General features: G+C 46.0%; 1 protein-coding gene across 2 annotated transcripts in view; it reads left to right on the top strand.

Annotated features, from left to right (window-relative positions):
* Positions 1 to 10,844, top strand: part of unc5b (unc-5 netrin receptor B) — a 208,431-nt gene extending 197,587 nt beyond the window's left edge. Inside the window, exons 11-16 of one of the 2 annotated variants that reach the window (XM_033012686.1) lie at positions 3,105 to 3,273; positions 6,317 to 6,550; positions 7,061 to 7,210; positions 7,641 to 7,805; positions 9,606 to 9,784; positions 10,121 to 10,844. In XM_033012686.1, coding sequence (XP_032868577.1) covers positions 3,105 to 3,273; positions 6,317 to 6,550; positions 7,061 to 7,210; positions 7,641 to 7,805; positions 9,606 to 9,784; positions 10,121 to 10,283 — 1,060 coding nt within the window. In that variant the 3' untranslated portion in view covers positions 10,284 to 10,844. The remainder of the gene's footprint in view (positions 1 to 3,104; positions 3,274 to 6,316; positions 6,551 to 7,060; positions 7,211 to 7,640; positions 7,806 to 9,605; positions 9,785 to 10,120) is intronic. The other variant, XM_033012685.1, reaches the window with a different exon arrangement.
* The last annotated feature ends 2,078 nt before the right edge of the window (positions 10,845 to 12,922 follow it).

Here is a 12,922-nt window from a genome sequence, read left to right as displayed (position 1 = left end):
CATGTATCTAAACACTGTAAATGGCTCTAGTGTAATCGTGTATCATCTTTCAGCTGACTGGATAGCACACGGCAAAAGCTTTTCACTGCACCACGCTGCACGTGACAATAAACTAAACTGCACAAAACCAAACGGTCTGTTCCTCTAACGTGGCTTTTCAGTGACTGTCTTCGACCTTCAAGCTCGCGGGCACACGACTGAAAAAGGCGACTTCCCTTTTTCAAGCTGGATCGACAGTCAGCGATGAAACCGCGAGCCGGATCGACCGTTTGCACACACACACGCACGCACACTCACACGCACACACACACACACATCGCAAAGGCAGGGGCCAGGGAAAGCGGGGGAACGCTGTCTGAAATTCACACCCGCGATGAACAGGAAGGTAAAAGACGGCTGGCACAGTTACGGTAAGTCCTATAACGAGCGCGGAGGCGGGGAGGAGGTGGAGAGAAGGGGGGAGAAGGAGTGGAGACACTTTTAAGAAGCCAGACAACTTTTAATAAAAGGTACACAAAAAAGCTGGAGAAACTCAGCGGGTGCAGCAGCATCTATGGAGCGAAGGAAATAGGCAACGTTTCGGGCCGAAACCCTTCTTCAGACTGAACTTTTAATAAAGTTTAGCGGGCATTTAACATTACTGGTCGGTTTTTTTTCTCAACGAGCTTGACCTTCGACTACCTTCGAGTAGCTTTGATTGCCTTCGATTACCTACGATAGCATTACGACCTACCTCGACTAAACCTACGAGTAAAAAAAAAATATCGATTTTTTTCCATGGCGACCTTTTTTTACTCAGGGGTATTTTTCAGCATGTTGAAAAAATACACCGCGACCTAGCTGAGGCCTCGAGTATGCGGAGACTACTCTCGAGCGTGAAGGAGAGTTACAAAGACCTCCTAGGACCTCGTGTTGACCATGCTACGAGTATGAGTCGAGGGCAAACTCTTCTAAACTCGCCAATTAGGTCGCTGCAGTGGAACAGGCCCTTTAACTAAACTAAGTTGACAGGTCTTCTGCAAACTATTGTAGAAAGTAATATTTCATTCATTGAGTGAAAGAGCACAGGTGAAACCCCAGCCCACATAGTCCACCTTGGACCATAATCACCCATTAATCCGACACAAATGGCATTTGATGTTCCTTGCAATCCCATCAATTCTACTCCTCACCTACACAGGTGTACAGTGATCAATTAACCCACCAACTTGCACGTCATTGAGAAAGTGGGTTAACATAGAACAGGTGATCTTAGGTCAGTGTGGACTCGAAGATAGACACACAATGCTGGGATATCTCAGCGATCTGTTCAGGCAGCATCTCTGGAGAGAAGGAATGGGAGACATCTTGGGTCGAGATCCTTCTCCAGTCTGCAAAATGGCCTCAACTCGAAACGTCTCCCATTTCTTCTCTCCAGAGATGCTGCCTTTCCCACTAAGTTACTCCAGCATTGTGCGTCTATATTCGGGTTAAACCAGCATCTGCAGTTCCTTCCGACACATCTCAGCGGCGTGGACTCGACCAATGGGCCCGTTTCTATCCTGTATCTCTAAGCTCATCTAAAATTGGGATGTGGGAAGACTACAGAACGGCAGGGCACAGAGAGGACTTGCAATCTGGCACAACAGCGGTCAGGATTGAACCTAGCCACGGGCGGTGTGAGGTAGCAACTCCATTAGTTGCATCACTCTCCCATGAAAGAGTTGTCCAGTTTTCTCCCAAGTTCTGCACTCCAAGCCAGAATCTTACAATTGAACACTTTTTGCTTACAAAACCAATTTTGTTTTGCAAGTTTCACGACAATGATGCCTTCCAGATTGTAGCATCCATGTACATATGTATGCCAGATTATAACGGGTGTGTGTAACATCCTTATGTGCGTGTGACACTGTAATAGCTGTGTGGGTGTGTATCAGAAACATCCATGTGCGTGAGTATGCCTAATTATAATGTGTGTGGATCATTTACATGTGTGTGTACGCCAGATTGTAATGCCTGTGTGTTTGTGTGAGAAAAATCTATGTGTGTGCGTTTTAAAGATTGTTAAAACACACACTCAGTCCCTCATTGAACTGCTCAATACCATGGTGAATTGCGCCTGCTTCAAGCAGAGGCTCGGCATACGTGTTTCATTTGGATAGGGACCTGAGGAAGGATTTGATAGATTTTGTCATAAATGTTGTAAAGGTTGATATTCTGGGGAAGATCATTGCTGCCCCCTCCTGGTGGCATCGATGACAAAACACAGGGCCCAGTTTCTGGTTAGAAGAGGAACACCAGATTGCAAATGCTGGAATCTTGATCGAGAAACAAACGGCTGGTGGAACTCAGTGGACCAGGCAGCTTCTACGGAGGGGAAATGGACAGACAACATTTGGTGTGAAGTAGGGTCCCAACCCAAAACATTGTTCATTTCCCTCCACAGATGTTGCCAGGCCTGCTAAGTTCATAAGAGATGGGGGCAGAATTTGGCCATTCAGCCCTTCAAGTCTACTTCACCATTCAATCATGGCTTACCTCCCAATCTACCTCCTATCCCCATTCTCCTGCCTTTTCCCCATAACCCCTGACACCCATTCTTATCAAGAATCTATCTACCTTTGCCTTGAAAATATCCATTGACTTGACCTCCACTGCCTTCTGTGGCAATGAATCCCACAGATTCACCAGCCTCTGACTAAAGAAATTTCTCCTCATCTCCTTTCTAAAGGAACGTCCTTTAATTCGGAGGCTATGACCTCTGGTTCTAGACTCTCCCACTAGTGGAAACATCCTCTCCACATCCACGCGATACAGGCCTTGCACTATTTGGTAAGTTTTAATAACGCCCCCGCTCATTCTTCTAAACTCCAGCGAGTATAGGCCCAGTGCCATCAAACGCTGATCATACGTTAACCCAATCATCCTTGGGATCATTCTTGTGAACCTCCTCTGGACTCTCTCCAGCACCAGCACATATTTCCTCAGAGATGGGGCCCAAAGCTGCTCACAATACTCCAAATGTGTTCTGACTGGCGCCTTATAAAGCCTCAGCGTTACATCCCTGTTTTTATATTCTGGTCCTCTTGAAACAAATGCTAGTGTGGTGTTGTTCTTCTCTGCAGACCGCCGTCGGAAGGCTCCCAGACGGTGCTGAGCCCCATGGTGACCTGCGGACCCACGGGGATGCTGTTGTGTCGGCCCGTTGTACTCAGCATCCCCCACTGTGCTGACGTCTGTGGACCAGACTGGACCATTAAGCTCAAGACACAAACTCACCAGGCTGCCTGGGAGGTAAGGACATATCACGAGGAGAATGGGTTGGGTGAATGCACGGGGGTTTCCCCCCCCCCTACCACCACCAGAGTAGGTGAATCAAGAACCAGAGGACGTAGGTTTAAGGTGAGAGGGGGAAGATTTAATAATTTTTCTCACAGAGAATTGGGAGTGGGTGGAAATCTCTGCCTCAGAGGGCGGTGGAGGCAGGTTCACTGGATGCTTTCAAGAGAGAGCTGGATAGGGCTCTTAAAGATCCGTGAGTGTGGTCTCACCATCAGGCCACTAGTCCAGCATGGATACCCCTGGAATTTCCCTATTATCCCCTATTATCTAAATGGTGGCCGACTAGGAAAAGGGGAGATGCAGCGAGACCTGGGTGTCATGGTACACCAGTCATTGAAAGTGGGCATGCAGGTGCAGCAGGCAGTGAAGAAAGCGAATGGTATGTTAGCTTTCATAGCAAAAGGATTTGAGTATAGGAGCAGGGAGGTTCTACTGCAGTTGTACAGGGTCTTGGTGAGACCACACCTGGAGTATTGCGTACAGTTTTGGTCTCCAAATCTGAGGAAGGACATTATTGCCATAGAGGGAGTGCAGAGTAGGTTCACCAGACTGATTCCTGGGATGTCAGGACTGTCTTATGAAGAAAGACTGGATAGACTTGGTTTATACTCTCTATAATTTAGAAGATTGAGAGGGGATCTTATAGAAACTTACAAAATTCTTAAGGGGTTGGACAGGCTAGATGCAGGAAGATTGCTCCCGATGTTGGGGAAGTCCAGGACAAGGGGTCACAGCTTAAGGATAAGGGGGAAATCCTTTAAAACCGAGATGAGAACAACTTTTTTCACACAGAGAGTGGTGAATCTCTGGAACTCCCTGCCACAGAGGGTAGTCGAGGCCAGTTCATTGGCTATATTTAAGAGGGAGTTAGATGTGGCCCTTGTGGCTAAGGGGATCAGAGGGTATGGAGAGAAGGCAGGTATGGGATACTGAGTTGGATGATCAGCCATGATCATATTGAATGGCGGTGCAGGCTCGAAGGGCCAAATGGCCTACTCCTGCACCTAATTTCTATGTTTCTATGTTTCTATGTTTCATTCCCATTCTATCCTTGTGTAGCAAAAGGTCATGTATCTGGAACCATGCTTTGGACAATAAGGCCTGGCAAGCAGGAATCTCCCCTTTCTTGGCAGTCAGAACTCAACATTGACAATCAACTCGTAAATAACCTCCCATCTACCTCATTGGCGACCTATGATCTATCTTCAATCAGACTTCAATGTTATATCTTTGCATTAAATGGGCTGCACGTCAGAGTTGCTGCCTTGAGGCGCTTACAGTGCCAGAGACCCGGGTTCGATCCCGACTACGGGTGCTGTCTGTACGAACGCTGTTTGTACCTTCTCCCAAGTGACCTGCGAGGGTTTTCTCCGGGATCTCCGGTTTCCCCCCCCCCACTCCAAAGACGTTCAGGTTAGTAGGTTAATTGGCTTAGTGTAAATGTAAATTGCCCCTAGTGTGTGTGTAGGACTGTGCTAGCGTGCAGCTATCGATGGTCGGCACGGACTCGGTGGGCCGAAAGGCCTGTTTCCACGCTGTATCTCTAAACTAAACTAATGTTGTGACCTTTCCCCCTTATCTTTGCACTGTGGATGGTTTGATGGTATTCACATACAGTCTTTTATTTTGACTGGACCTGCATGCAAACAAAATCTATTCACTGTACCTCCGGACACATGACAATAATAAGCTTAACTAAACTAATATTGAGGCTTATGCAGGAAGAATGATTTAGTTTGGTCACATAGCAGAATCTTCAAATTAGGCCAATATCAAAGTGAAATGCAATCTAGCCGTTGAAGATGTTTTACATTCTGTCATCATCAGCCTGACACCAGATTATAGGCATCAGGTAATCATCTCAGAGTTATTACTTATGCAGAGATGTGATTGCTCTCTGATTGATTGCTTTAGATGATGCAGTGTTGATTGCTTCTGCCATTTGCAGATCATCGTTAATGGTAAGATATGCTTCGCTAGAAGCAGAAGCACAAATCTGATGGCAAGTCAGGCAGTGGAATTGGTAGGGTGTCGAGAGAGAGAGAGTGTTTCGAGGCAGCAAGCTGGGGAAGGATGGGTGAAGAGAGGTCGCGCTGAGCTGACAGTGTTTCAGCTCGCGTTTCCTGAAGTAAAAGTGATGGCGTCGCCCTTCCCCTGCAAATAGAGGCAAACGTATTAAAGACAGAGTCAGATAGAGCTCTTGCTGCTAATGGAATCAAGGGATATGGGGAGAAGGCAGGAACGGGGACCTGATTTTGAATGATCAGCCATGATTATATTGAATGGCGGTGCTGACTCGAAGGACCGAATGGCCGACTCCTGCACCTATTTTTCTATGTTTCTGTTACAAAATACTTCAAACTGTTTCCAAACAATCTCCATAAATCAGGTGCTGTGTTATGTTGCATAGAAAAGACAAAGCTCACAATGGGGGTGATGGGCTGAACAGCCTGTATTGCTCTCTCTCGGAAGTTCGTAAGTGATAGGAGCAGAATTAGGCCATTTGGCCCATCGAGTCTACTCCGCCATTTAATCATGGCTGATCTATCCTTTCCTCTCCACCCCATTCTCCTGCCTTCTCCCCATAACCCCTGACACCCGTACTAATCAAGAATCTGTTCATCTCTGCCTTAAAAATATCCATTGACTCCACAGACTTCCATGACAATGAATTCCATTCATTAATTCCATTGAAAAACAAAGCTCCCAAAGTCCCTGTGGTGTGAATGGCATTTGGATTTGGGTAAAGGATGGTTTGTTGGTAAATGAGTGTAGGGATTGGTGAGTGGGTCATACCAGCCATCCTTTTTACTCCAGAGATGCTGCCTGACCTGCCGAGTTACTCCAGCACTTTGTGTCTATCTCTGGTTGATGGGACTGTTGGGAGTATTAAAATGGGATTAACGTAGGATTAGTGTAAATGGGCGCTGTGTGGTCGGTGCAGACTCAGTGGGGCGAAGGGCCTCTTACCATGAATGTTTCTCTGTGCCTGCAGGAGGTGGTGACGTTGGAGGAGGAGAATTTAAACACACCATGCTACTGTCAGCTGGACTCCCAATCCTGCCATGTCCTCCTGGACCAACTTGGAACCTATGCACTCGTTGGGGAATCCAACTCCCGCGCGGCCATTAAAAGACTCCAGCTGGCCATCTTTGCACCCACGTCATGTACATCCCTCGAGTACTGCCTTAAAGTATACTGTGTGGAGGATACTCCGGATGCTCTCAAGGTACGGTACAGCTTGGTTCGAGAACAGCTCCGTCCAAAACCACAAGAAACTTCCATCCCCTTTGCCTGATGGGAGAGAGGAGCGAATTGTGGACGCAGCCCAGACCGTCCCTCCCATTGACTCCATTTGCACCTCACACTGCCTCGGCAAGGCGGGCAGCATAATCAAAGGCGAGTCGCACCCTGGCCACTCCCTCATCTCCCCTCTCCCATCAGGCAACGGGTATTGAAGCGTGAAAACGCACACCTCCAGATTCAGGGACTGTTTCTTTCCAGCTGTTATCGGGCAACTGAGCCATCCTACCACAACTAGAGAGCAGTGCAGTGTGTAGGATAGTGTTTGTGTGCGTGGATCGCTGGTTGGCGCGGACTGGGTGAGCCCAAGGGCCTGTTTCTGCGCTGTATAACTAGACTAAATTAAACTAGAATCTGTAGTGGGGTGAGTTTGTTGTCTGAGTATTCCTGGTGGCTGAGGAGGTGATTCATTACTAATGTTTATGTCTCACTGCAGGAGGTGCTGGAACTGGAGAGGACGTTGGGCAGCTATTTACTGGAGGAACCCAAGAGTCTGCTGTTCAAAGATAGTTACCACAACCTCCGGCTTTCCATCCATGACATTCCCCACTCCCTCTGGAGAAGCAAACTACTTGCCAAGTACCAGGTGAGAGATGATTGGCGCACCATCGGCAGCGTGGCCTGGGGAATGTTTTAATTTGTGTTGCTTCTGGTTGACGGAGTTTCCCAACGACCGTCCATGTTAAACTCAGCACGGCAGCGCAACGGCAGAGCTACTGCCTTACAGCGCCAGAGACCCGGGTTCGATCCCGACTACGGGTGCTGTCTGCGCGGAGTTTGTACGTTCTCCCCGTGACCTGCGTGGGTTTCCTCCCCCACCACAAAGATGTACGGGTTTGTTGGTTAATTCACTTGGTGTAATTATAAATTATCCCTAGTGTGTGTAGGGTAGTGTTAGTGTGCGGGGGTCGCTGGTCGGCGCGGACTCAGTGGGCCGAAGGGCCTGTTTCCACGCTGTATATCTAAACCATGTGGTCAGAAATAATCAGCCCTCCCTCTTTCTTGCGCCTTTTCAGGAGATTCCATTTTACCACATCTGGAGTGGAACTCAGAGAGCGTTGCATTGCACCTTCTCCCTGGAGAGGTACAGCGTGGCATCCACTGAATTCTCATGCAAAATCTGTGTCCGACAAGTGGAAGGAGAAGGACAAATATTCCAGTTGCACATTGTCATCGAAGAGGTAAGAGCAAACGGCTGGGAAGTCTGGCAGGCAGGTACAGTCACAAACTTCCAACACTCCGCATGCAATTGTCCAGGAAGCATCAATTGAAATGGTGGCTGGGAATATGAGGTGTTCTGAATGAATGAATGAATGAATGAATGAATGAATGAATGAATGAATGAATGAATGATTGAATGAATGAATGAATGAATGAATGAATGAATGAATGAATGAATGAATCTCCTCTTCTTGTGTATGGCATGCACAGCCCAAAGTTGGATCTTATTTGATTGTGCACGCCAGGTTGATTGCATTCCTTGAAACAGGGCGGACCACATGAAGGTTGCAATCTCCCACCCCAATGAATGAATGAATGAATTAATGAATAAGTTTATTGGCCAAGTATTCACATACAAGGAATTTGCCTTGGTGCTCTGCCCGGAAGTGACTCAGGCAAAGAGTAGAGGAAGGGGGGGGGGCACGATGGCGCAGCGATAGAGTTGCTGCCTTACAGCGCCAGAGAATGGGTTTGATCCTGACGTCAGGGGCAGTCTGTATTCAGCTTGTATGTTCTCCCTGTGACCTATTCCTCTCATTCCACCAAGACAGGGCTTGCAGAGTGACCCCATAGAAACCACTGTTAAAATGTAAATCTGATGTGGAGCCTAAACTCTGAATAAATTTAGAGCTTAGTTTAGAGTTACTGCTTGGAAACAAGCCGTTTTGGCCAACTGGGCCCACAGCGACCATTGAACACCCGTTCACACCAGTTCTATGTTCTACTACTTCCCCATCCATCCTGCACACCTCGGAGCCTCAGTCTGAAGCATGAAATTCTACAGATTGAAGAAAACCAAAAAATACCAAATACTGGAAATCTGTAAAACCCCCAAAAAATACAGAAAATATTCAACAGGTCAGGCAGCATCTGTAGATAGAGAAATAGTTAACATTTCACGTTTGTAACCTTGCAACAGAAACTTTTAAGAAGGCCGAAGATAGACCCAATCAGTCTGAAGAATGGTCTTAACCCCAAACGTCACCTATTCCTTCTCTCCATTGTTTTAATAAAAGACGTTCACTTGTAATCATTTGCATTTTCATTTAGTTTGCGTTGTGATGTTGAACTCTGAATGTGTAACACGTAACATCAACACAATACCAGCTGTTATCAGGCAACCGAATGGTCCTCACATCAGCTAGAGTGTGGTCTTGACCTCCCAGCTACCACATTGGAGACATCTGTACTATCTTTATATCAGATTTTACAGATTTTACGAAATTATGTTTCTGCAGTTATAACACAAACAAAAAAAACTAAAACACACAATTCCACAATTCCACACTAACATCCATCACAGTGAATCCCCAAACACATCCTCACTGTGATGGATGTTTGTGTGTAATTGTGTGCTTTCGTTTTTTTTTGTGTGTTATAACTGCAGAAACATAATTTTGTTCGAACTTATGTTAAAATGATAATAAAAGATTCTGATTCTGAACTATCTTTGAATCAGATTTTATCTTGAACTAAAAATTGTACACTTTATCCTTTTTCTCCAGTCGTGTTGGACTCCATGCCACTGGATCCTGACCCACATCTATCAGGGACCGTGGGGTGGCTGTCTGTGTACCAGTCTCCCCACGTTAAATAAAGTCACACACAAGCATCCTTATCCTTTAATTCTACACCGTCGACGGTGTGATTGTAATCATGTGTAGTGTTTTCTTTGGACAGCGCACCAACAAAAGCGTTTTACTGTACCTCGGCCCACGTGACAATAAGTGACTAAACTAAAACCTAATCTCTCTTGACAGAATGCCAAATGTGTCAGCCCACTCCACACACATGTCAGTGCCAATGTGACCACCCAGGTAGGCCCTTACGCCTTTAAGATTCCATACTCCATCAGGCAGAAGATCTGCACAAACCTGGACGCACCAAATACTCGGGGCAATGACTGGAGGTTGCTGGCTCAGAAGCTTGGAGTGGACAGGTAAGACAAGATTCACCTTAAAACATCATTCATTCTTTAGTCAGAGGGTGGTGAATCTGTGGAACTCTTTGCCACAGAAGGCTGCGGAGGCCAAGGGTTATGGGGAGAAGGCAAGAGAATAGGGTTGAGAGAAATTTGGATCAGCCATGAGTGAATGGAAGAGTAGACTTGATGGGCCGAATGGCCTAATTCTGCTGCTCTAACCTACGAACAAATAAGTTATTTTTTGAGTTTGAAGCAATAGTATGTTGCACAGCTGACGAAAGTTCCTGAGCGTCCTTGTAACTCCTGTTATTCCTGTGTTTTTTTTCCCCCTTTCTCCTCTCCCTTGCTTAGATTTCTCACCTACTTTGCGACCAAACCTAGCCCGACCGGGGTCATCTTGGACTTGTGGGAAGCGCAGCACCAAGACGATGGGGACATCAATTCCCTTGCCAGTGCCCTGGAGGAGATGGGCAAGAGTGACGTGATGGTAGTCATTACAACAGAAGAATGCTGAAACACGAATAACCTTGGCAACTGAGTGATGAAACCCGAGCATCTATGGCAACATGTTATAGAAATCAGTTTGCTGCTCAACTGAGCATCCGGCAAATTAGGAAAGTAGTATTTTTACAGAAGAGAGTGGTATTGTCACGTTCAATCTAGATGAAGCCTCTCTCTGATCCAAAGCTTTGGGCAGTTTGTAAAAGGTTAACAGTTTCTTAGGAAACGCATTTAATTTATTATCCATATCTTTGGATGCTTTTTCGTTCGCTCCTATATTGAAACTTTGTGAGAACCCAAGGAGTTGTTTACATACATGGCAGTTGTAGACGTCACTCAAATGCTGTTGAAGAGAAACCCAGCTGGACTATCACAGGAAGAGAATGAGTCAGATGCAGGCAGTAAGTAGTAAGATCACGCAGGGCCATCTCATCTGCGCTCAATTCATTGCTCAAAGCTTTTCTCCCTCTCTCCCTCTCCCTCTCCCTCTCCCTCTATCTCTCTCTAACTCTCTAACTCTCTCTCTCCCTCTCCCTCTCCCCTTCTCTCTCCCTCTCTATCTCCCCCCCTCCTCTCCCTCTCTCTTTCTCCCCCTCCCTCCCTCCCTCCCTCCCTCTCTCCCTCTCCATCTCTATCTCTCCATCTCTATCTCTCCATCTCTATCTCCCCCCTCTCCCCCCTTCTCCCCCCCCCCCCCCTCTCCTCCTCTCCTCCTCCTATCTCCCTAATAAAAGAACTCAGACATTCCCACTGACGGAAGTCATGGCAACAATGGCCACTTTGTACTGCATTGCCTGCCTGACAAAATGTAGGATAATGAACATGGTAGGAGGACATGTGGAGGTACAGTATCTGCTAAAGTTAAAAGCAGTCACCTCTGTGCTAAAGCCCATCACTTCTGATTAAGGTGAAGATTTTGATGGGTTCAGTGCAGGTGTGCCTACCCTTCCAGCCTCCTCTCCATTGAACGAGTAGATCATAAGACAGTCTTCATGCAAGCCCATGCATTAAGAGATGCTGAAGACTGAAGCCAAGCAATAGCCATTCATTGAAGCAGCCCGCCATCACCAGAATTGCTTCCCATACAAAAGTTGCAATGTACTGATAAAGTAAATTGCCCAACGCACGTATAGCAACTGGACTCTAACTCAGTGTGATTCAGGACCTTAGTTTGAATGAATATGGGCTTCATATTCTTAACATCGTATCATGTTTTTGATCATCTTAAGGCACAGTCAACATAACTTTTTCTCTCTGCAAATCAGCTTTTAATTTTAATTTTAATCTGCATAATGAATGTTATCCCAGGCCAGTGTGGAATTTGAAGCCTTTCTGCTCTAACCCAGACACTGTCACCACGGGTCACTTCCTAGATCTTTTAATGAGGGAATTTATAGTAGGTGATGTCCTAATTTCTCCAATCCATCTCCGATCCATCTCCGACCATTTTACTGAACCATAGATTGCCTCAAAACCAAACCAATCTCACAGATGAAACCAGGGAGAGCCTGGAGTTTGTGGAACATGAATTGTAGCGAACATGAACACTGAACATTGGAAGAATCCTTCAAGCCATTTTAGGGTAGCTGAGATCTGCATCTCGAGCTAGCGTTGGACCGACTTGGTTAGAAGTTCGTCGTTCTTTGTGTGCACAGTCCGAAGGAAATAAGTTGCTGGTGGTACGACACCGATTGCCCAAGTTCGACTTACCTTTCCAGAAATCGCCAGATGACAAAGTCTCCACGATTTCTTTCCCAAGTCAACCACCCGGTTAGGGCCACTATCCAATGATGTCTTACTCCAAACATGCCTTTAACAAAATACTTATGGTCACGTTTGATGTCATGTCATGAAAGACATTCACAGAGACTTGTAGCATTGTCATTTCCAATATGGTTTTGAAACATCTTCAGTTGACTAAAATATTGAGCCAACCAAAAGATATATCAGATGAACAAGGGAGTGTGTGATGCATTCTTGGTGCTGTATTGGTGTCAACGAGATTGTGAATTCTCCAAGGGTGCATCTATAAAAATTAGGCTATTTGTAGAATCTGCATATTGACCTATTTATTTCCAAGATGTTTTAGACAAATGCATTTTAAATACATCATTGTGTGATGTTGTTTTTAAATGATTACTTCAGGAAGTTAGTTATCGGGCACAAACGGTCAACGTTTCTGTGGCAGTGATCTTCCTGCTCGATGTCTGAGCAGATTGGAAGGCAAGATCATCAGGAAATATGCTTGCATCTTGAAGAGTTGGTGACTGGACTCCTGAACGTTGCTGCAAGCAGTCCCCTGAGAAAAATCACTGGGGCATTTTAAATCATTGTTCAATGTCACACTTGGTTGCTTGCCCGAAACACTCAGCCTCCAAAATAAACTGGTCTACTGACTTCAGTGGAAGCAAAGTTCAGAAGCAGCGTACAAGATGGAACTGACACCACATTGCTCATTCAAGCGATGGAGGATGAATTTATATCTGAAGTATGTTTTTTTTAATCTTCCTTGAATATCTTTTCTACTGATGAAAAATATATCAGAGGTGGGGGGTGGTGGGAAAAGCTGTTGGCAATGCAGGACAGATGGAAGGTCATGAAAACTCCAAGGACAGGCCCAGCAAGAGTTGGCAGCTTACATTCAGAAGAACC

The sequence above is a fragment of the Amblyraja radiata genome, chromosome 37 (genome assembly GCF_010909765.2).
Source record: "Amblyraja radiata isolate CabotCenter1 chromosome 37, sAmbRad1.1.pri, whole genome shotgun sequence".
Taxonomy (NCBI): Eukaryota; Metazoa; Chordata; class Chondrichthyes; order Rajiformes; family Rajidae; genus Amblyraja; species Amblyraja radiata.
This window is presented reverse-complemented; position numbering and strand designations above follow the sequence as displayed.